Source organism: Sinohyriopsis cumingii, chromosome 4 (genome assembly GCF_028554795.1).
Source record: "Sinohyriopsis cumingii isolate HCF-2022 chromosome 4, ASM2855479v2, whole genome shotgun sequence".
Taxonomy (NCBI): domain Eukaryota; kingdom Metazoa; phylum Mollusca; class Bivalvia; order Unionida; family Unionidae; genus Sinohyriopsis; species Sinohyriopsis cumingii.
The window spans coordinates 24,623,431-24,647,875 of NC_142964.1; the positions used below are offsets into that span (position 1 = coordinate 24,623,431).

General features: G+C 33.1%; 1 protein-coding gene across 2 annotated transcripts in view; it reads right to left on the reverse strand.

Moving 5' to 3' along the window:
* Positions 1-1,438: 1,438 nt before the first annotated feature.
* The window catches only part of LOC149800820 (junction-mediating and -regulatory protein-like), a 99,101-nt gene continuing 76,094 nt past the window's right edge, over positions 1,439-24,445 (reverse strand). For both annotated transcript variants that reach the window (XM_089954816.1, XM_089954815.1), the window contains exon 10: positions 1,439-22,767. In XM_089954816.1, coding sequence (XP_089810942.1) covers positions 22,535-22,767 — 233 coding nt within the window. In that variant the 3' untranslated portion in view covers positions 1,439-22,534. The remainder of the gene's footprint in view (positions 22,768-24,445) is intronic.

Consider the following 24,445-nt stretch of genomic DNA (forward strand, 5'->3'; position numbering starts at 1 on the left):
ATACCATTGTATAAACTGTCTCAATTATACCATTGTATAAACTATCTCAATTATACCATTGTATAAACTGTCTCAATTATACCATTGTATAAACTATCTCAATTATACCATTGTATAAACTGTCTCAATTATACCATTGTATAAACTATCTCAATTATATCATTGTATAAACTATCTCAATTATACCATTGTATAAACTGTCTCAATTATACCATTGTATAAACTATCAGTCATATCACAAATGTTTCACATGGGGATATACAACCAATCAACACCTTAAGATTTTAAATAGGAACTACATAGCGATGTGCCCACTCATCTGAACTTGACTATTAAAAATAAACCATGCCAACATGAAATCTCACTCTGTGACGTTTGCTAAAATAAACTGGCTTACCCAGGCAGAGAAATATTTCCCCAACACCGACTTTCCATAATCAAACAACTAATCACATAAATCGAATAAATGTATAAAATGAGACGTAAATACAAATGGCACTTACCCATGGTTTATTACAATACTCGTAGACTTTTCATTAGATAGTATGCACGGGATGTTGGATATTAATCGAAAGTAGTTGCTGGATAGAAGTGTTTGTGTGTACATGTGTGTGTGTGTGTGTGTGTGTGGGCCTTGGTATATAATTTGACAGCACATTTCCAATGAAGGAAATAAAACCAAAGTGGCGCTATAAGCTTTCGCCCTTTCACCTTTTATGTTTTGCGTCACTAAAGCCGCAAAAATGAGGCTTTAATCCTTCTAGAAATTTAAGATTGAGGATCAATAAAGAACCTAAGTGATCCATATCACTACTCTATTTGCCTATAATTGTGCCGAACCACGCCTATACTTGAGAAGCATCAGTCCTGTACTAATGGAAAATAAGGCTGTACTAATGGATATAAAACCTTTACTAGTGGAAATAAAAACTGTATAAATAAGGCATATTGGGTTAAAAGTTGTTTGACAAAATCTCGTACGTCTTCCTACCTTAAGAAATTAACTGGACTGCTGAGTACACAATATAACACACTATATTATCCCTTGAACGAAACGAAATGAAATATTTTACAATGCTGACATTAGCAAGTCCATGTTGCTACTGGAGAAACCAGTTTATATCATACAATATGTGGCAGAAAAGTGGGTCAATCGAGTAGCTGCATGTGAGAGACTATATCATGACAAATAGAAATTTTCAGCGACAGGAAAAAAATATTAAATCGATTTCGTTATAATGGTACCAAATTATAAAGTTGTGAACACAATAATAACAGGCACTAATTATTTTACATTGAACAAGAATATCCCCTGCTCATCCTTTCTTCCATCGAGAGAGAGAGAGAGAGAGAGAGAGAGAGCGAGAGATGAATAATGTTTGCTGATGATGTGTCATTAAATGCAAGTGATTCCCAATGCAATAAGTTGATCAGAAGATTGTATTTAATTGTTTATTGAAGGTTGTGACACAATAAAGGCATACCGTTATTAGTCACAGCAAGTTTGTCTTGTTTTACAGCTGGACTTAATACTTAATTTTAATTTAAAACTTTTAAAACTCGTTAATTAAATTAAATTAGCTTCATACTGTTGGACGATTATCATTTTTTCAAACAAGGCTAATTAAAACGATATTCTCCAGTGTCTAATTCACTGCTAATAGCCTTTATTTAGAAACGGTCTCATATTTTACTTTAGTCAGTTTGTTCTTAATAAGGGACACCGTTATGATTCTATAACCTCCATTTCGGTAATGTTTTATGGTCCACTTTGTCTCCACTGACATTTCTACACAACTATCGAATTATAATTTTTCCCCATGCAAGTCAAAATAGTATGTGTTTGTGCCTTTGCTCATTGCAATTGTTAAATTTTCATGTCAGCATATGTGACATAAAACTAATATCCCACTAAAACAACAAGAATAAAACTATAAATAACAATACTAATGTGGGATGTTGCTATTTGGCCAAATTATACAGGAACGTTGCTAGGAGTGGAAGCTATTTTCAACAATTTTATTGTCATACTTTTTTTTCTTTCTTTATCTTCACTTCTGATGTCTTTTTCTCTTTCAGTTACTTTCCTTATCCTTCAATTTTAAATCCTTAACATCACTTTTGACTTTATAAACATTTAACTTTATCTAATCGAATATAATCAACATAACATTTTGTCTTGTTTCGACCTCTTCGGCCATATCTGTTAAATTATCATGCAATATTCCTTGGTAAGGCACAGTGCCAGAACCTTAATTGCTACTGCACTCCAGAATATCGTACGTTGAGTATTGTGAGATTATGTCCTTTTACACAGCCACTCAATTCCACTGTTATGTGTAATTCCTCTCGAAATTCCACTGTTATGTGTAATTCCTCTCGAAATTAAATCCTGTTCACTGTTCACATGATTAATTTGCTGTAAGGTTCTTTTCATCTGAACCGTTCATGTGGCCTAGTGGTTACAGCGTCTGCCTCGGATGCGGGAGGTCGTGTGGGTTTGATCCCCGGCCGAGTCATAAGAAAGACTTACAAAAATGGTACTAACAGCTGCCTCGCTGGGGCTCAGTATTAAGAGGTCAGTATTAGGACTGGTCGGAAATATTCAACATCTTCGAATTTACAACTTTGGAACATTTCTTCCTTCAGCCAAACAAAAATGTTAGCACTTTCTGACAAATGTCAATCTTAATAGAGAATATAATATTAAAACCATGCTATTTTTGGAAGATAGGGCAGTCTAATGTATAATACTATTTCAGCCTGATGTGGCCTTGAACTCTTTTCTTAAAGTCAGTATATAGATACAGTTGCAAAATTTGCAACATATGAATGGCAACAATGTCTATTGTACCAATTAAAATAAAAAGAAGATGAAACCATGGCGACAAAATGATTTGTTGTTAATGTTGGGTTTAACGCCATTTTTCAGCACACGATAGGCTATACATTGCGGCCAGTATTAATGGCGGAGGAAGAACGCAGGAAAACCTCGGAAAGAACCACCGACCCACGAGAAGCTACTGGCAAGCTTTCTCACATACCCACACTGGCTGAATCCGAGACTCGAACCTGCGCAGACAGAGGTGAGATGGCGGTGATCTGTAACTGAAAGCGCTTTAGACCACTCGGCCACTCGGGGCCCCCAAAATGATTTGAAAGTTAAAATTCTAATGTGAGTTCCGTCTTTAATATTTATACATTTAAAAATAACATGGTTTTAAAAGTTTTGGCATAAAGCAATTTGATATACTGATACCACTGAATTCCCTCATGGCGCATTAATATGCATATATATAGATTCTCGCAACCGTGTGCTGTTGATTCTAGATCAATGATGAATTTCCATTCATTAATCATTAGTGACGTATGAAAATAACGATAAAAAGTATTAATAATCCCCGTTTTCTAAATGAATTTAAAACGGTACAAATTTTGACTGCAATCCTTTCTGCTTTTTTGTTTCCCCCTTCCCTAATGCATAACGGAAAAAAACTAGGTATAAATCTGAAGTGAGAAAGAAAAAGAATTTGGGATGGATGATAACCTTGAAATTTGACTTACACCAAGTAACCTACAAGAATATAGTTCTTCGTAACGGTGTGTGCGCATTTTCCTTGGGATTTATCTCAAGTATTTATATAATTTATAATACAAAGTCGCAAATCCAGTTGACATTATACGGTAAATTTCTCGGCTACATAGAATAGATACTGTGATGTACTAGTATTTAATGTTTTGCTGTTGTTGTTGTTTCTTAGATCTATTATAATGATCTAAAAATCTGTTATTATTAATTAGATATGAAAATGTCCAAATGCCTTCCCCTCCTTTCTCTCTCTGGACCATCGTTGCATGACACGGGAGAAAAAAGTCTATGAAAAGACGAGCATTGAGGATTTTCGCCTGTGTCATCCTATGATGTCTCTGAACTTATGAACGATGGTAAATGTTAAGTCAAACCAACCAAAGGATTAGATCAAACAAAAATTGGAATCTGTTTATCACTATTTGTTACATATTTCATCTCATTTAATAATAATGCAGTAAATTGATTCTAAATCTGAAAGAAAGATATGATGAATTATAACAATATCGGTCATAAAAGTAAACACATACAAAGACAAGCAAAGATAATTCAACAAAGGTTATTGGATAATAATATTGGACTATTTTCTTTAGTATAGCTTGTTACAAATTTGCTACACATTATAAAGAGATAAGAAAAAGACATAATAGATTTAGTTTAATTTTCTTTTCTTTGCATCTAAATATGATACATAGACAATTTATATTCATTTTGTGTCAACTGTAAATATTTTCCAGTATTGCAAGTATATAAATTCTCTGCACCGCCTTTGCGCAGTTAGTTTTTCTACTTACAATATGTACATATAAAATATATACTCACAAGGAAGTTTCTGCAGATGTTTTAAATTGTAACCTAAAATGTAGGCCCTTACAAAACGCAACAAGAATAAAGTGAAGACAACAAGCTTAATTCCAGTATTTATCGACTATTTTAATGCAGTTTTCTTTTCTCTCTAGGCGACTGCGTCAAAAAACACAGAGAATCTAAAGGAGACTTTTCAGCGAGAGCTAATGTTCAAAGTGAAATTACAAATTCAAGAAGAGTCAACGTCTTATTTGCCAGGCATTGATCCAGTCGCGGCTGACATGATGGGTAATTACGTCGACAACATAACTGGACCTCTCCCCCCCCCCACCCCACCACCACCACCAAGACAAGCGGTGGTGGAGACTGCCTCTATCTTGCTTTGTGGTAACAAGTTAAGGAAAATCCAGGAAACAGGTTCTTGGAAAATGACGAACTATTTAAAACGCTTTCAAGTGAAGAAGCGCCAGTATCCAATTTTTCTATGACCTCTTTGTCTTCACTGAGATGGTGAGTAGCGTACTTATCACCATTTCTTTTTACATGTTAGAGAAAAACTAGACTCAAAAGAAATTATTTAACAAACAATTTCCCCAAAGCAATATATCTGTTGAAAGATAACATAAGGCATTTTCTTAAAAAAGAAATGTTTCTGATGATACAAATAGAGAAGATTATAAATATAATCTTCACTGAAGACAAAGGCGGCTTAGTTTTTAGTAAAGACAACCTCGAGTTTTCAAAGCGTATATTTCGATAAATATCCGAGATTTAAAAAGTTATTATGAAACACGTTTCAAAGGTAAAATGTTAAAACATGTTTATCAACCATAAAATCAGATATTTCTTAAGTTGTGGACCAATAACAATGCAGAGTCCCTGAACAATCGCTTAAAACAAGCCACTCAGTGGAAACAGCTTAAGCTCACTGAACTTATAGACAAATTGTCTTCCGTTACAAAAGCGCACAATCATAGTCCTACGTCGAGCTTTGTAAGGTGCTGGCAACTATAGGCTTTTTGATCAGTCTATTTTATTTCTTTTGGAAAAACAAACCTGGCACTCAAAGAGTGTAACGGAGAAGGAAAAAAAATTCAAGAAATTTACTGTAGCGATCGCCACAGTAGCTGAGTCCAGCTATGTCCATCAGATGCAACATACAAGTGCAAGCGACCGAAAAACACTGGGCCAACGGAAAAGACCAAGAGCTGAACGGATAACAGATATAAAGCACCAATAGTTAATAAACATTTTCTAACATGTACATGTACCCAATTAATAAATGCATTGTGAAACAAATTATATAAGGTTGTAACTGCTTTTATTGCTAGTTGTATGACAGATACATCTGTATTTCGGAAATAATTGCTATTTTAATGTATTTCGCCACTTTAATAAAATAATATAAAATATAACATTATTTTAATTCTAACTTGACTTTACATTTACAATTGTATATGAATGTAATCACCTTTACAGCGTCAGAGTTACCAAAAAGACGCAGTATTTTGCCTTTCTCAATGCAATTGCTTATCCGTTACAACACAGAACTCGAAAGAACCAAGGATGATTTCATTAATTCAGCGCTTGACTGTCATTATTTGTGTTTATTTATATTTTGGCAGTATTTGGTTTTACTAGTATTTGGGCATTATCTGGGTAAATGGTACCGCCAGTACGGTCCGCACCTTCCTAGTTACGCCACTGCGCTCTCTCTCTCTCTCTCTCTCTCTCTCTCTCTCTCTCTATATATATATATATATATCCTTTGGTCAATTCGACTTAACTTAAACCATTATTCTTAAGTCCAGATAGATCATGGGATGACAAACGAAAATCCTGTACGTTCGTCATTTCAGATTTTAGCACGTATCTTGCTACGATGGTAGAGAGAGAGAGAGAGAGAGAGAGAGAGAGAGAGAGAGAGAGAGAGAGACAGACAGACAGACAGACAGAGACAGAGACAGAGAGAGGCCTTTGGACATTCATTTTCATATTTAATTATTACTAATCTACTTTTAGAACATCATAGTATCTTAAAGAAAAAACAACAAAAACTTAACATAACACACCACAGTATGTGTACCATGTCACCGAGGAATTTACTGTATAATGTCGACATGGTTGCAACTTTGTATCATTGATAAACACTGTAGATAAATCCCAAGGAAAGTGTACACGTATCGTTACGACGAACCATATTCTAGTGAAAATCTCATTCGGATATGACCATCCATTGAGGGGTCATGACAAAAACTTTGAAGATGGCCAATGCGTTGGCAATACTGTACATCATAACCATTGGGCACCATGTTCATTTAGGACCTTCTAGACATCACAGCATATCCTGAATGAGTAGTGACAACAAGATTTTCAAGCTGGACACCAAGGTGGCCATATAAAGCGGTAGATAATAACTATTTTTATTGAGGACCGTTCAGACACGACTGGCTTTTTAGTGAAAATTCCACAAAGATACAAACAACGGTTGTGGCAGTAACAAGATTTAAGACCAATTAAAGATCTCCGGAATATTGTGTTTCTAAGTTTTGTGGCAATCCCGTTAATAGTTTAGAGTGGCTAAAATAAACTTGTGCTAATGGATGCCAGATGTTGAACCCTAATCCCACTAACAATTCTGGTCTATGACCAATAGAGATAATAATAATAATAATAATAATAATAATAATAATAATAATAATAAAAATAAAAACAAAAATGCAAAAATAATTATTTTCTGTATGCATTTGCCAAAGTGCTGACAGCATGAAAACCAAATTAAAAGAAACAAAATTTCATGGGAAAAAACACTTTTGTTAAGTTTTCATGTAAAGAAAAAAATTAAAAAAGGCAGATTTCTATTTATAGTACATGTTTAAGGTTCAGAAAATTGTAGTTTTTGCATATGTGGATATCTTCATATATATATATATATATATATATATATATATATATATATATATATATATATATATATGGGGGGAGTATTCAATTGTTCTTCCTTTAAATAAGTTTTTCACAGTAAAACGAAAACCCTCATAACTGAATCTCACTGGAAATCTCCATCCCATGTTTCTACATTACACCAATATAAATCATAAAACTGAAATTTGTTTCAAACTTAGCTGCTAGATTCCTGACACACACTGGGACAAATTAATTAGTGTTAAAATGCTTGTACTAAGCCATTAAAAAAAATTATGCTTATCTGCCTAGTATTTAAATATGATTGATGCTTCATTTGTAATTATGATCACTATTATAATTTAATTTTTTTTTATATAATTATCATGGCTTTATTAACCCAAAATGACTGCTCCTGTGTCCTAAGTGGTTAGAGCATCCACCTTGAATGTGGGATGTCACGGGTTCTGAACCCCAGCAGAGTCATACCAAAGACTAATAAAAATTGTACTAGCAGGTGCCTTGCTAGGCACTCAGCATTAAGAGGTTAGTGTTAGGACTGGTCGGTCAGGTGTCAAGATAATGTGACTGGATGGGACATGATGCTACATATCTGCAGCAAGATACCCCTGTGCTAAACATTAATATAAACTGCAAACACTGCAGACATCGTGTGTGCGTGTGTGTGTGATTAGGATTTTTAACGTAGCTTTAACTATTTTTTAGTCATATCGCTACAATATCTGCAGTGTGGCAGTTTATAGTGATGTCTAACACTGAGGCATCATGCCTCAGACATGTAGCATGATGTCCCACCCAGTCACATTATTCTGACACCAGGTCAACCAGCCCTAACACTCACCTCTTAATGCTGAGGGCCAAGCGAGGCGGCTGTTAGTACCATTTTTGTAAGTCTTTGGTATGATTCGGCCGGGAATCGAACCCATGACCTCCCGCATCCGCAGACATCGTAGTAATATGGCTAAAATTGTTCAAGTCATGTTAAAAATCCCCATAAACATAAACATGCACAATAACCACAACTGTGACCTTTCTTTTGATGCATCACCAGTGGAGACTGACAAAGCAGTATTCTTAAAGTCAGGTTCATTCAACTGGAACATGAACTGTGAACATGCTGAATTATACGGAGAATGTTATACTTTGCAGATATTACAATCTGGAAGTTTGGCTTACATCTAGATTATTCGAGGAATCTGTGCAAGTATAAATGGATGCCAAGTGTGTAACAAAATCTTAATGGCATAATTATTTAACAGCATAATTATTTAATATGAATTAAGATGTATTGGTAGCAGAGATACGAATCATAAAGTCTTTTTTGTGGATGTCATAATCACAGTGCTTTTACATTATGTTGTTATGAATATTTAATTTACATAGTTTGTTAGTTACATTTTTTAAATTTTTTATTTATTTCATTACATGCTATTGTAATGTAACTTTGTATGTTGGACTTGATTTTATCCAAAATTGAGTTCATTTCTGCTTGACCTGATTGTTTTTTTTTTAATTTTGTGGAAACAACTAATATATAGCTACATTTTTCTCTCTGTGTATGGGCTTAATATTTGGATTATTAATAACAGAAGAAGTAAACATGTTTTTTTTTTGGTCTACATTTTGGAATTTCTTGAGTGTAATCCCGGTTATGGTTTTTACTCTGTAAACATTAGGATCATTCTAGAAGGTTATTTTCCATTAGGTAATAGTTTTTTTCTTATTATAGAAAATGCTAATTGTGACGTGAGGTCAAGTAGAGGACTATATAATCTTGTAGCTGAGAGGAATATTTCATCCAGGCTTTAAGTCATAGCACAATTAAGTTGTATTAAATGTTGTGACCAGTAATTTTGGGCTGAAATCTATTTTTTTTTTCAAATAACTAAATTCAATTGATTATTTTCTCTGGAAATACAAAAGTGCTCTGATAAAATTCTGGGATAGAGACATTCACTGGAATTTATAGTCAATTCAAACCTGGAATTATATTATTGTGATTCAACAATGGACTGTTGATACATCAACAACTTTGTAATCTACCACAGAACCATCATCACCATCAGTTTTTGGATTTATTCTGGACTTGTACTGAGTTTTATTCAGGACATAAAATTTTTAGGACTTGTGTCTGTAATTCTTGGATTATTTTGGGAGTTCATTCGCAATACCATAAGTTCTTTTTTCTCATTTTCACTGTGTACTCTAGGGAAATAAATTATATGTTAAATTTTATAAAGCTTGTTGTCTTTCATTCTTTTCTGTTACTTATTTTAAGAGCAAATATTTGTAAAATGTGAACAACATAATCACACTAGCTGTACATTATATAGATATCATAATCACACTGGTTGTAAATTATGTGGAAATCTTAATCACAGTGGTTGTACATTACATAGATATCATAATCACGATGGTTGTACATTATGAGGCTATCATAATCACAATGGTTATATGTTACGTGGATATTAAAATTACACTTGTATGTTTTGTGGATCTCATAATCAAGTGGTTGCAAATTATGTGGAGATCATAATAACACTATCTGTACATTGGTGGATATCATACTGACACTGAATGTATGTCATGTGGATATCATAATCACACAGTTGTATGTTATGTGGATATCATAATCACACTGGTTGTATGTTATGTGGATATCATAATCACACTGGTTGCATGTTATGTGGATATCATAATCACACTGGTTGCACATTATAGAAATATCATAATCACACTGGTTGTACATTATGTGGACATCATAATCACATAGGCTGCATGTTATATGGATATCATAATCACACTGGTTGTATGTTATGTGGATAGCATAATCACCATGGTTGGATATTATGTGGATATCATAATCACAATGGTTGTATGTTATGTGGAAATCATAATCACACTGATTGTATGTTATGTAGATATCATAACCATACTGGTTTTATCTTGTGTGGATATCATAATCACACTGGTTGTACATTATGAAGATATAATCACACTGGATATCATAATCAAACTGGTTGTACATTATGTGGATATCATAATCATACTGATTATATATTATGCGGATATCATAATCACACTTGTTGTACATCATGTGGATATCATATCTCACACTGGTTGTACATTATGGAGATATCATAATCACACTGGCTGTATGTTATGTGGATATCATAATCAGAATGGGTGTACATTATGTGGACAACATAGTCACTCTGGTTGTACATTATGGGGATATCATAATCACACTGCTTGTACATTGTGTGGATATCATACTCTCACTGTCTGTACACTATGTGCATAGTGTAATTACACTGGCTGTACATTGTGTGGATACCATAATCACACTGGTGGTACATAATGGAGATATCATAATCACACTGGTTGTACATTATGTGGATATCATAATCACACTGGTTGTTTACTATTTGTATCACCATATCAGCCAATTATGCATGTCAGGTAATTCTGCGCAACAATATGTCATTTTTGTATACACTGAATCATGTATTATTTTTGTTCAAAAATCCGTTTTGTATTAAGAAAGAATGATCATGCTTTAATTAAGGAAAGTGATATTCATAAAGTGTAAATAAATAACCCACATTCTGACTCAAAATACATATGAAAGTTTGATTTCTAAATGTCAACATGAAGACCCACTCCATGACCTTCTTGAACTGGTAACCCAGTAAATCCGATTTACTATGTATCTTTTAGAATCATACCAATAAATACATCATATAAAAGATGGAAATGTATACCTTTAAACAATACTGCAATTTAATCCAAGTTTCCAATTTTGCCAGAAGTTGTCCGACATGTACAAAATCAGTTGCTACCCAACGTGTCAACTTGTCGCTGGAACGTAAATTCTCAAGAAATTAATGCACCTGTTTCTAAATTTAGCAATTTTTCCCCATCAACAAGACATTGTAAACACATTTCATCCTATTCATTGTTGTTACTCTTCCACACAGTAGCTTAATTTTTAACTCTTGAACTTTACTAACTTTTTTACAAGATTGGTTTAGTTTGTTTAATATCTCTTGCCATTTAGTGGCATTTTTACATTCAATTTCATAAAACTAGCTATAAACCTCACCTAATTAGTCGACTGAGCTGCTGACAGAAACAGTCCAAAGTAATGTATTTCATTTCTATAGCCCAATGGATATACATTACATCTTTTCAAAGCTGTGTGCAGAATAGGCAGACAGACCGCACATCAGGAAAACACAGGGGCAGAATCCCCTATGTCTAAAATTAATATTATTTTCAGCAGAATATTCTGGTGACAATTGCCTCTTTTGAAATGGTAAGCATTGCTGTATTATTTGTTTGTCAACTGGCCAAATTCAGTATGCGCTTTGCTTCTGTATTGGAGACGGAAACCTTAAGTGTGCAGAAATGCCTGACAGCACTGTATATCATAATCTCACACTGGTTGTATGTTATGTGGATATTACAATCACACTGGTTGTATGTTATGTGGATATTACAATCACACAGGTTGTATGTTATGTGGATATTACAATCACACTGGTTGTATGTTATGTGGGTATTACAATTGCACAGGTTGTATGTTATACTGATATCTTGATCACAGGGATTATGTTATATGGATATCATGATCACACTGGTTGTATGTCATGTGGATATTTTAATCACACTAATTTTATGTTTCATAGATATCAGAATCACAATGGGTGTATGTTATGTGGGTATCAGCACTGGTTGTGTATTTTGTGACTGTCAGAATTACACTCTGGTTGTTGACATTGTACACTACCAATACTGTGGTCTACCTCCAGCCCTATTATACACTCAGCTGTTGACATCTGAAGTGAGCTGGTATGATGGATATGAATTAGTGTTAATTGTGACTCTATGGTCTTAAAATAAATAATAGAAAAGAGTGACAAGCAGCAAGCTTTGTAAAATTAAACAAATAAGTTTTTTCCATAGAATCCAATTTGAAAATGTTAATAAAAAAAATCTTATGGTATTGAAACTTAAATCCCAAATAATCCTAGAAGCACTAACACAAGTTCAAACGATAAAGTTATGTATACATTTTAGTGGTACATGTATTTCAAATAATTTCCAATGTTGAAGGTATTGATGTGGCTGTAGTGGCCAGTAATCTCTAATGTATCAATGGCCTGAATTGTATTGATGCGCCAACAGTCTTTTGTTGAATAACAGTAATATAACCCTTGTTTTAATTCACCATATTTCTCAGTTAATGTCTCTTTCCATGACTATTATAGAGCGCTTTGTATTTCCCAAGAATAATATATAATTTCACTCAAATTAAAATCACAATACAACAATGAAAATGATTTCTATCCAGATGTTACTGTAGATATTTTTCCAGTAAACAAAATTTATAAAAAAATAAGACAAAAAAGAATAACCAGGATGAAGGCCAAAAGTTCATTTCTAGTTATAATCAGGTCTGTTCCTAAAATTATAATAAAGAACAAGGTAAACACAATATCCTTGATTCAGACCAAGACAAATATGTTAACTTCTATTGATAACGATCCTAATATTAAACCCACAGTCAGAGAAAATATTAGCTATGTATTAGTTGTTTACAGAATAAATTTTAAAAAAATCAATGATTCTGGTCAGGTGAACAATGAACTTGATTTTGGACAATGTCAGCTACATAATACAATTTTACATAACCCATAGCATTTAATAAAACATTTTAAAAAATAACAAACAATGCAAATTAAATATACATAACACCCTCCCTCATAAAGAAATGATATAATGTGGTCATTCACCAGTTATTATGTACTTTTCAGAGAGTGACATATGTAAGGTGAAGTTGTTTGCATTTAGAACAAAAATCAGCCTGAATTTGTCTAAAGTACACTATCCTTAGCAGCTATTAAAATAGGGAAAATGAATTTGCCAGACTAGACAATACCAGCTTCTGAAAGTGCAATGAATGAATTACCAAATATATAAAATGTAAAAAAAGTTAATAGCTCCTTTTTATATAATTTACATCTGAATTTCAGGAAGTGAAAATGACCAAGTTGAGCTAGCACCCTTTTGAAAGGTGAACATGTTGAGTAAGGCCAAGCCGTATATTCTATAACCCATACTATACCTATCTATCATACAACAAAATAAAGGGAATTAAAGGTTCTTTGAACTATACCTAAGATATTCAAGGTCTTTTTTCAATAGCCAGTATAAACAGTGAGGAAAAAAGGAGAAATTCTTTTTCTTTAAAATTCTAGCCCTAAGCAAAATACAGTACTGTAGAGCACCACCAATAAAGCTTTCTTATATAGTCAAATATACATGTGATAACAATTTACATAACATGAAGTCTTTATGAATCACAAAAAGTATACAACAACATAATATTTCTATATATGTGAATGTACATCTGCTATTAAATTGTCCTTTCCCTCGATGTGTCTGATGTCAATATCGGATTCCTGCAACATCAAACTCCACATAATAATTTGTTTAACATATTGCTAATTAAAGTAAGCTGTGTGTAATCACTAATTATAATAATCAGAGGAGCTAATATACACTTCAAAGTGTTGCGATGTCAAAGCTAAACGTTCCTTCTAAGTAATTTCTCTGGTGCTTATTCAACTTTTTAGAAAAATAGCACAATGGATGATTGATCTACACTAAATTTATCTTCTTCAATCAATACTGTACCGAACCCAACATCACTTGCATCAACAGACAATTTAAATGATTGACTGAAATTTGGGGCTGAAAGAACTACAGTTGCACTCTTAATAAAGCCTTTAACTTATCAAAAGCCTCCAGACATTTTTCAGACCAATGAAACTTGGTTTTTTAACTCAACAAATTGGTCAGGGGTTCAGAAATTAAGGAACAATTGGAGCAAAATTTCTCATAATATCAAACCATACCATAAAATCACATCAGTTACTTTGTACTGATAGGGAATTCAGAGATAGCCTTGACTTCAGCATCTATCAGTTTAAATTGTCCATGTCCCACAACAAAATGTAATACAAACATAATAAAACTCAGGTTGGGATAAATTGTCAAATTTGCATCATGGAGTCTATCAAAAAATTTCCTAATCGACTCCAAATGATCTTTCCAAGTGTCATTGTAGATGATAACATCATTGATGTAAACATTACAGTTACCTAGAACAGATGCAATTATGTTTAATAAATGTTGTTTGGGGGCAGTGAGTGGCCGAGTGGTCTATAGCATGGATAGTATGGATCACTGCTATCTCACCTCTGGCTGCATGGGTTCGAGTCTCAGATTCGGCCAATGTGGATATGTGAGAAAGCTTGGCAGTAGCTTTTCGTGGGTCGGTGGTTGTTTTCCTGGAGGTTTTCCGGGTTCTTCCTCCACCATTAATACTGGCTGCCATGTATAGCCTATCATGTGCTGAAAAATGGCGTTAAACCCCACAACAACAACATCAATAAATGTTGAAAAGTACAAGGCAAACCCTTCATCCCAAATGGCATCACTTTATATTGATAAAGTCCATTTGAAGTCACAAATGCCAAAAGTTCATTTGCCCTTTCTATCAATGGAATTTGCCAGAATCCTTTCAAAAGGTCTAATTTGGTGACATATTTTACATTTCAAATTTTATAAATGTAGTCAATGATTCTTGGCAATGGAAATGAATCTGTCCTGGTCACACTATTCACTTTTCTATAGTCAATTCACATGAGGAAAATATTACCTGGGTTTGGGACACAAAAAATGGTGAACTCCAGTCACTTTTACTCAGTTCTATAAAAACATTCTCCAGCAAATACTGAATATTTATTTCAAACATTCTTGTTTGAGAGGGTTCATCCTTTAATGATGCTGTTTCACAGGTGTGGAATCTAGAATTTCAACATCACAGTAGATTTTATTTGTTATGTTTAATCATCTGGACAAAAGTGCTCATATTCAAATAACAACTGTTTTAGTCCATTCTTTTCTTGTTGCTACAGACGTGAAAGTTTCTGGTCTAGATTATTTATAATTTCTGACACCCAAAAATTAGTTACAGCTATAGCTGCTTTTTACTGATATGCACAGGGTGTGTGGGTGTGTGTATGTGTGTGTATGTCTGTATGTAAAGGCTTTAATAAACTCCAACACAATCATGCATATTTTGTGCTGATATATATATATATATATATATATATATATATATATATATATATATATATATATATATATATATATATATATATATACACACACACACACAAGAGATAGAGGGAGAAATTAATTGACATAAGTATACATTAATTTTTAACTGAAAGACATTAATAATTTTACATATAATTTCATTTTTACCTATACAGTAGAACCTGTCTTGAAAGACCACCTCTTTTGCCAAAAAATTATGGTCTCTCAAGACAGGTGGTCTCTCATAACAGGTCACAATCCTATATAATCAATAAATTTGTGCACTGAGAATGTGGTCTCACAAGACAGGTGGTCTCACATAGCAGTGGTCTTTCAAGACAGGTTTTACTGTATATATATCACAGAATAATCACTGATTACACATTTATATGAATCAAAAAACATTCCATACAAAGAGAAAATACAGCAATCACAACCTAATATCAATCTAAAGAAACAAAACATTGTTATACAACTCAAATTTATCAAACATTAATATACAACTCAAATTTGTGAAAGCCAATCATCTGTAATCCTTCAATGGTGTTATTTTTTGGATATCAAGGCCAATATATTCATAAATCTAAAAAGCCAAGACATAATTCCAAGAAATTACTAAAAGTTCATGGTCAAAGCAAATGCTAGAATTATTAAAAATTCAAGTACAAGGTAAATGCTGCAAATTATTAAACAAGAAATCTGTAGAATGTTATGTCTCACTGGTTCCACATTGGCATAATCCAAAATCCTTGCATATTCACTAAGGCAATGAAAGCTGAGATGGCATAATCCAAAATACTTCCATATCTGTTATTTTCATTGTTTTGGGTTTAATAGTTTATTTCGGCACATGATAGGTATAGATGGTGGCCAGTATAACTAGTAGAGGAAAACCCTTGGAAATCCACGGTAAGAACCAAACACCAACGTGAAGCTACTGACAAGCCTTCTCTCATACCCACAATAGCTGAGCCCCAAGACCTGAATCCATGATAGACAGAGGTGAGATGGCAGTGATTGATGAAGGTATATGCTTTTTACTTGGCCCAAGTGACCCCACTCCCTTGCATAGTCACTTGAGCAATGAATGTCGATCTCTGGCGTAATGCAAAATACATGCAAAGTAGATCACTGTCACTTATAGTAGCATGCCACTGAGATGACTCCAAATTTAAAAATAAGCCTAAATCCTATGTGTCAAATAACCAGAAATATTTTTCCATAATTACGTTGAGACATATGCATAATATATCACCTATATTGTTATAATGCTATTCAAAAGTTATATGGATCATAGGGGTCATACATATATATAAATTGCAAAGTTCAAAATTAACTACAAGTCAATATTTTTCAACAAAAAGGTAAAATATTGGAGTTCAAATACTATGTGTTTTCTAGAAAATTTTGAACTTTTCTAACATTGTATAATTGTTATCCTAGCAAACCAAAATAAATTTAACAAATGAAATAATTAATTAAATCAAACTTAAAAATTAACAGGGGCCCCAAGTGGCCGAGTGATCTAAAGCGATCTCTGTTATGGATCACTGCCATCTCATCTCTGTCTGCATGGGTTCGAGTCTAGGATACGCAATGTGGGTATGTGAGAAAGCTTGCCAGTAGCTTCTCATGGGTCGGTGGTTCTTCCCAGGGTTTTTCCGGGTTCTTCCTCCACCATTAATACTGGCCGCCATGCATGGCCTATCATGTGCTGAAAAATGGCATTAAACCCCACAACAACAACAACAAAAATTAACACTGGACTAACAGCACATTGAATTTTACATACTAAAACAGTTCAATAATAAAAAAGGACAACTGTAACATCAGCAGCTACAACAGGTCTGTTTATAAAAAGGATATCCCATCAACAATGACTATCAGGTAATAAAGTGCATCACCTGATAAGTCTTGCGCCCAGAACCTTGGGCCTTGGGCTACCAGAATGCTGAGGGTTGGTTACCAGAACACCAGGTCATGGCCACCAAATACTGGGCCTGGGCTACCAGAATACCAGGTCTGGGCTACCAGAATGCTTTGATGTTGAATGTAAATAGTCCAGTGGACTATTAAATGATATAATACCTATCTCCAAATTTATATGAACTGTATTACATAATTCCTTATATAATCTTTCATTATATTCTACTTACCCCTTTACTGCATAAAACTTTTGACACCAACCCCATTACTGCATAATGATGTCTTTTGACACCAACCCCTTTACTGCAAAATGACACATGTTGACACCAACCCCGTTACTACATAATTACACCCTTTAACATTAACCCACTGCTGCAAAATGACACCTGTTGACACCAATCGCTTTACTGCATAATGATGACTTTTGACACCAACCCCTTTACTGCAAAATGACACCTGCTGACACCACTCCTTTACTGCATAATGACACCTGTTGACACCAGCCCCTTTACTTCATTATGGTGACTTTTGAAACCAACCCCTTTACTGCAAAACTGACACATGCTGACACCAATCCTTTACTGCAAAATGACACCTGTTGACACCATCCCCTTTACTGCATAATGATGCTTTATGACACTTTTCATGACGAATATGAGTAAGATACCCATTAGAATCTAAATGAAGTTTGTGTAAGCATAGCTATCATTGCTGATAGAAAATGAATAAGAAGCAAATTTATTCTCAGGTTTAAAACAACTGTTCTGTAAAACATACACTAGACAGATGTATGTAATAGCATGTGTGCCATTTTTAAACATGAACTCTACATTTGGTGGTAGTGACGTGAAGTCATTAAAAATTTTGAATAGTACAGTTCAAACATTCTTGATAATATACATGGGAATATGCCATTATTTCAGCTAATGCAACTTACTGTTATCAAGGTTTCACCAAAAAAAGAGGCATATTGGAGCAAACTCTGGAATGAGGCTAAAAGTATGGCACTGCTATGCTGCTATGGTTTCACTTCTCAAGTTCATATCTGTCAAAGTATGGCACTGCTATGCTGCTATGGTTTCACTTCTCAAGTTCATATCTGTCAAAGTATGGCACTGCTATGGTTTTACTTCTCAAGTTCATATCTGTCATTTCAGCAGAAAGATATGACCAAAAACCAATGTGGACTTTTAAAAAGTTTTAAAATATGTATTCATTAATTGCAATACTAATTAGCATGGAATAATGAAGTCCTCAATATTAATCTATATTTAAAAACACAAGGAAACCAATAGGCACAGAAAATTCACAAAACGATAAAACTAAGCTAACATCATATTTCTTCACAGATAATGGATACAGATGGGATAAATTTAATTTCACATTGGTCTATGAACAACTTACTCAACTACAACAATGATCATAGTACATACATATAAAAATATTCTGAGGTATACATGACAAATCGTTTAAATTTTAATTTCAAGATTTTGCTTAAAAGAAAATGTGGCTGGTTTCAGATTTAAAGAATACAGTATATGCAATATAATATATATATAATACAGAAAATAATACAATTGTAAATAATCCAATTTGGTAAAGACTATTACTAGACTTGCTCATGCAATTAAAAGACATCCTTGCAGCAGGCATAACATAATTTTGCTAGTAAATCAAAATTTTAGTGAAATGGGAAAAATTAAAGTATGATTTGTTTATATGTCACGCATGCAATGGGCACATATTATGAAGGTAACTGTTTAAATAGTTGAAGGCAAATAAAACAATTTTTCCAGTCGTTATCATTTCATAAAGTTGTTGCTGAGGATTATTTCAAAATATATGGATCATTACAATGTCCTATTTATTCAAGATTTATTTCAAAGAAATTCAAAATAATCTTTACCTGGAAGTCTAATGACTCTGAAATATAGTTTTAGTACTATATTTCTGATTGTATTAAATATTTGTTTAAAGACATCCAATGATGTGCTTTTTGTCATTGTTTTTCAAAAATGTGATAAGTTAACAGGCGCTTTATTAGTCAAATATGAGATTTTTTAGACTGTCATAATTTCAGCACCACTAACCACCTCCAATCAAGATAGCCTTCCTCTTAATGTTCATCTGGATTGAAAATGATCTAATGTTTTTCCATGCTTCATTAATGATTATATTCTCACAATAAAGTGTTCAATGATTCTCAAAAATAAATATGTCCCGATGCCAGAATAAACATAAGATGTGTTCATTTTCTTTGTAATCCACAAAATGACAATGTGAAATGAAAGTTGAATATATGGTCTTTGTTCCTTTCATTACTTATGAGTAGTTTTTCTGACATTGATCCTTGGGACTATTTCATGGTTTAAGAAGACATTTTCTAAAATTAATTTTGTAAACAACAGTTCATATTTTTTAATAATCCTTACTGTTTGACATGTCTGGCACTCAGCAGTCAAAAATAAATATAAATATAAATATAAATAAATGAATGTTCCTACCATATTTGTCTACAATCCACCACCCTGACCTTTCTAGCATCCTTTCCCCATTGTCCAAATCAATAAAAAAACATACATAAAACTGTGCAATGATATGTTTATTTCATATAGTATTGTTGCATTTAATAAAGATTACTTCAATGAGTGGAAGCTTGTTTGTTCTTTACTTTTAAAAGTACATCCTATATGTTATTTTATCAAAAGTGTTTTCTTTGGCTGAAAGATAATTATACCAGTTTGCCCTTTTTGCTATGTATGAAAAATTTCCTGTGTCCAAAAATGTGATAAAAATTGCTCTCTTGCATACCATTTGAAATTTGATTTTCACACAATTTTATTTTTATATGACTTGACTGTTTAATTTTAAATAAGCCAGCTGAGATGTATGTATGTATGTATGTATGTATGTACGAATGCATACTTGTCAGTTTTTCTCAATAAAATTTTAATCTTAGGATACTTGAGCTTGATTCATCATCAGAAGTCATCGTGGTATATTCCTCTTGCCTCGACCAAAATAATATGTGCATATGCATGCATGTCAATGAATATGCATCGGGCTGATAATACTACTTTTATCACCTATGAATTGATTGTCATTCTTCAGTTTTCTTTCATAATTATTTTGAACATGAACACAGGTTTTCATATTTGGGAGATATGGTATAAATTCAGTGTTAATATCTTAATATTATCACTGCCTTTTTGTTACATAGTAACCATGTTATTTGGAATAAATTTCAACAAACTGAAAGTTAGACCAAAATATTTTCTTATATTTGAAATGTTAAGTCCATGTGAGTAGATTCAAGAAGTATATAAACACAGAATATAACACCAAAACTTTACTGGCATAAAGTGCTCAACCTGAACATTTCACTGAAAATAAAACACCTGTTGTGCTTCTGTTTGGTGGAGCATGGGCAATCCATGTCAAATAATTAGAAAATCTCACTGTTCTCAATTACAAATGGAAACAATTCACACCTTGACCAATTTGGCAAGAATATGGTAATCTTAATATAAATGACTAATAAAATAAGTAATTTGTGATCACTATATCACAATCTAGGTTCGATTTGGTTGCCAGGGCAACTAACCATTTCATCCCTTCCAAGCTGAAATAAAGTATATCCAATGCACATCCCAAGTCCACAACACAAGTTTCCCTCTATAAAATATATGCTTACTGCACAAGAAGCAAGCTCAAACAAGATGCATAATTAATGAATTAATGAATAAATCCTATGCAAATCAAGCAGTTAAACCTTCTGACTGATGCCCAGTAAAGGGTTCATATTTGTTGTTTGTGTTTCTTCTTCAACAATTAGTTATGAAAAAGCTACAATGAACACTACTTTCAGTTTTGATTTCTATACCTCTGGTACCTTTTGAAAGGGAAGTACTTTTTGTTTAATATTCTTTCTCTCTCCCCCTTCCCATCACCATTTTATCCAATATTGTAAATTAAGCTGGTGCCACAGCTGTTGCCATAATACATGTCTAATAGAGGTTCCATCATCTAGTAGGAGTTAGAAATATTTAATCACTTGCAAAAGGATTAGAAGAAATTCAGATCTGGCAGTACTTGTAAAGCTCTTAATGATGCTTTCTGTTTGCATAGAGGTTAGGTGTTGATCTATATTTTCTGTACATTTCTTCTTATGAAATTGTTTGATCCAGCCTGTCATTACATACTGCACAAAATACACCCTTAATTTTATTTAACTGACTGTTAAATCAATAGATTTATGGCTATTGATGGCTGGCTTGTTTAGAAATATAACACATAACAGTGAACTTATTCAAAGTCAAGAGAGATAATACAGTCAGTGATATTGAACAATCTAACTCTGATCACTCTTAAGATTTTTGATAATATTCAGCAGGAAAAGCAGATTTTTCATTTACATCATTTTGTTTTACAAAAAATATGAAAAATTTGTTTACCAAAGATTTATTCCTTATCTGACCATTAAAAGAGGCTTTCGTCAAGTTCATGTCAATGGAATAGTGAAAAATAGTCATCTTTCAAGCAATGACACTGCTGTCAAGTCCATGTCAATGGAAAAGTGAAAAATAGTCATCTTTCAAGCAATGACACTGCGGTCATGTACAATTTATATTTTGGTTTTTAAACTGAAGGCTTAAATATATATCTTCTTCATACATTTTGAGTATAAACATTTTATCTGCATAAGTGCACATTTACTAAAGTGATATGAACAACTGTTGGCTCTTGCAACTACCATGGATTAAACAGTTCCTAATTATATCAGCTGAATAAAGCATCATTTTCATTTAATATTTACTGAATATAGGTACATGGCTTCCCATAGAATTTACTTTTACATCCACAAAATGCAAAAAGATTAAACAAAACAGAGCATTTAATGAAAAACATTAATTCTGTTGTTGGCCTAGAAACAGTTCTATTGTTTGTTTCCAAAAAGTTTGTAATTCTGATATTTTCAGAAAGATTTGTGACAGGTGGAAGTATTTGTTACAGGTGATAGACAAAAATGCAATTTTCAATTATCTAAGCATGAAAAGTAAATGTTCAAATAATTAATGTTTGAATTATTGAGCTACAACAGTAGATGCATATCTACTAATCCTCAAACTCCCCATCATCGCTGTCATCTGATTCCGGTGAACTTTCCCGTGTGTAATGATGAATCCTGGTCAAACTCTCCACAAGCATCTGCATGTGTCCGTTACTTGGCGCCTGTAGAGGGCGTTCTATTGTTTGCTTGTCTTTATCCGGATTATCAGAGTCCTTCACATTCCGCAGCCTGACACCTTTTTTGATTAGGCCAAAAATTTCTTCCATGGGATTTGTAGCTGAATGCAAGAAAAACTATTAGTTAAAATACCCACAAAAAATGTTTCCTGCCGTTATTGTTTCTATCTTTAATTTAGAGTTAATGGAGTTATGGACAGCAAACTGCTTCTAATACATGGAAATAAACCAAACAAAAAAATAAGATTAAAATGTAATTCATTAGGTACTAATTTGGAGCTAATAATATCAATACATACTTTTTTTAATGGTCTTTCTGACCAAGAAAATTTGTCAAATGCGATCAAAATGACCATGAGGTTTTATTTCAGAGCTTTTGATAATTTGGTGGATTCAAGAATTCCAAATAATTTATATTAAGGCATTGATATGTTGGCAGATTCAAGAATTCCAAACAAGATATATAAAGGCATTGATATGTTGGTGGATTCAAGAATTCCAAACAAGATATATAAAGGCATTGATATGTTGGTGGATTCAAGAATTCCAAACAAGATATATAAAGGCACTGATATGTAGGTGGATTCAAAAATTCCAAACAAGATATATAAAGGCATTGATATGTTGGTGGATTCAAGAATTCCAAACAAGATATATAAAGGCATTGATATGTTGGTGGATTCAAGAATTCCAAATAAGATATATTAAGACATTCAACTTAGTACGATTATGGATGTTTAATGTCTGGCAATAAATGTCTATATGCAATGGAAAAAAGCTATAACAATCCTCGTTCCCTAAATACCTGAAATATATCACAGGTGCCAAACCACAATAAAACAAATCACTTGCAACATCAACAACACAAAATTAACATTATGTGTCTCCACTCCCAAGGCATCTATAGTCCCCCATTCATATATTGCACTAAGAAAAATGTTACAATATTTAGATTTGTTTTTACATCTTTTACCATACCCAGAGAATAACTGTAAGTGCTGCAAATCCAAGTACTTAGAAAATAAAAAAAGAAACTAACAAGAATCATTTGCAATAAAAAAAATGTAATCAGGTCCACCTCATGTATACATATACATATCAAACTCCATCATTAGCCAAGGTCAAATGGTTTATCTGTATCAAACTTCATTTTCCAAGGTCAATTGGTTTCTACATATATCAACTGTACTAATACAGTTCAAAGAAAAGCATAAGTTTCTCCAATAATACTTACCTGATCACAATAATTAGGAGCACTAACATGTAAATTCAGCCCTACCAAGCTTGCTTTTAGAAACAAAGTGTTAAAATTCATCTGGAAGTCAGACAAGAGTGATCTTTCCTTTGAAAGAAGGACTGTCACCAAATCATGTCCACACTTCTTTTACTAATGGTGTAAATATGCAGTATCTATCTGATTGTAAATTGTACCGTTGGGGAAGCATGGAAAGTGTGTCTGCATTATGACTGATTACGCTACAGTATTATCAAAGAAACATATTTTACTCAATAAATTGATTTGTTCTGCAAATACATTACCTGATCATAATATATTAGGATAACAGTAAAGAGTTGGAGGGAGTTACATCCCCTTACCCAGAAGAAAGCCAAATTTCAGCTCCCCTCCATTTTTGTGAAGCAGCTTTAAATCTCATAAGAGATGCAGGCAAGTGTTAGGTTATGAATATATTAATTAAAAGTTTAACATTTTATTGGACTTGCACAGTCCTTCAGACATTGCCTTCGTTGATCATACAAATATGCCAAAACATTATGGGA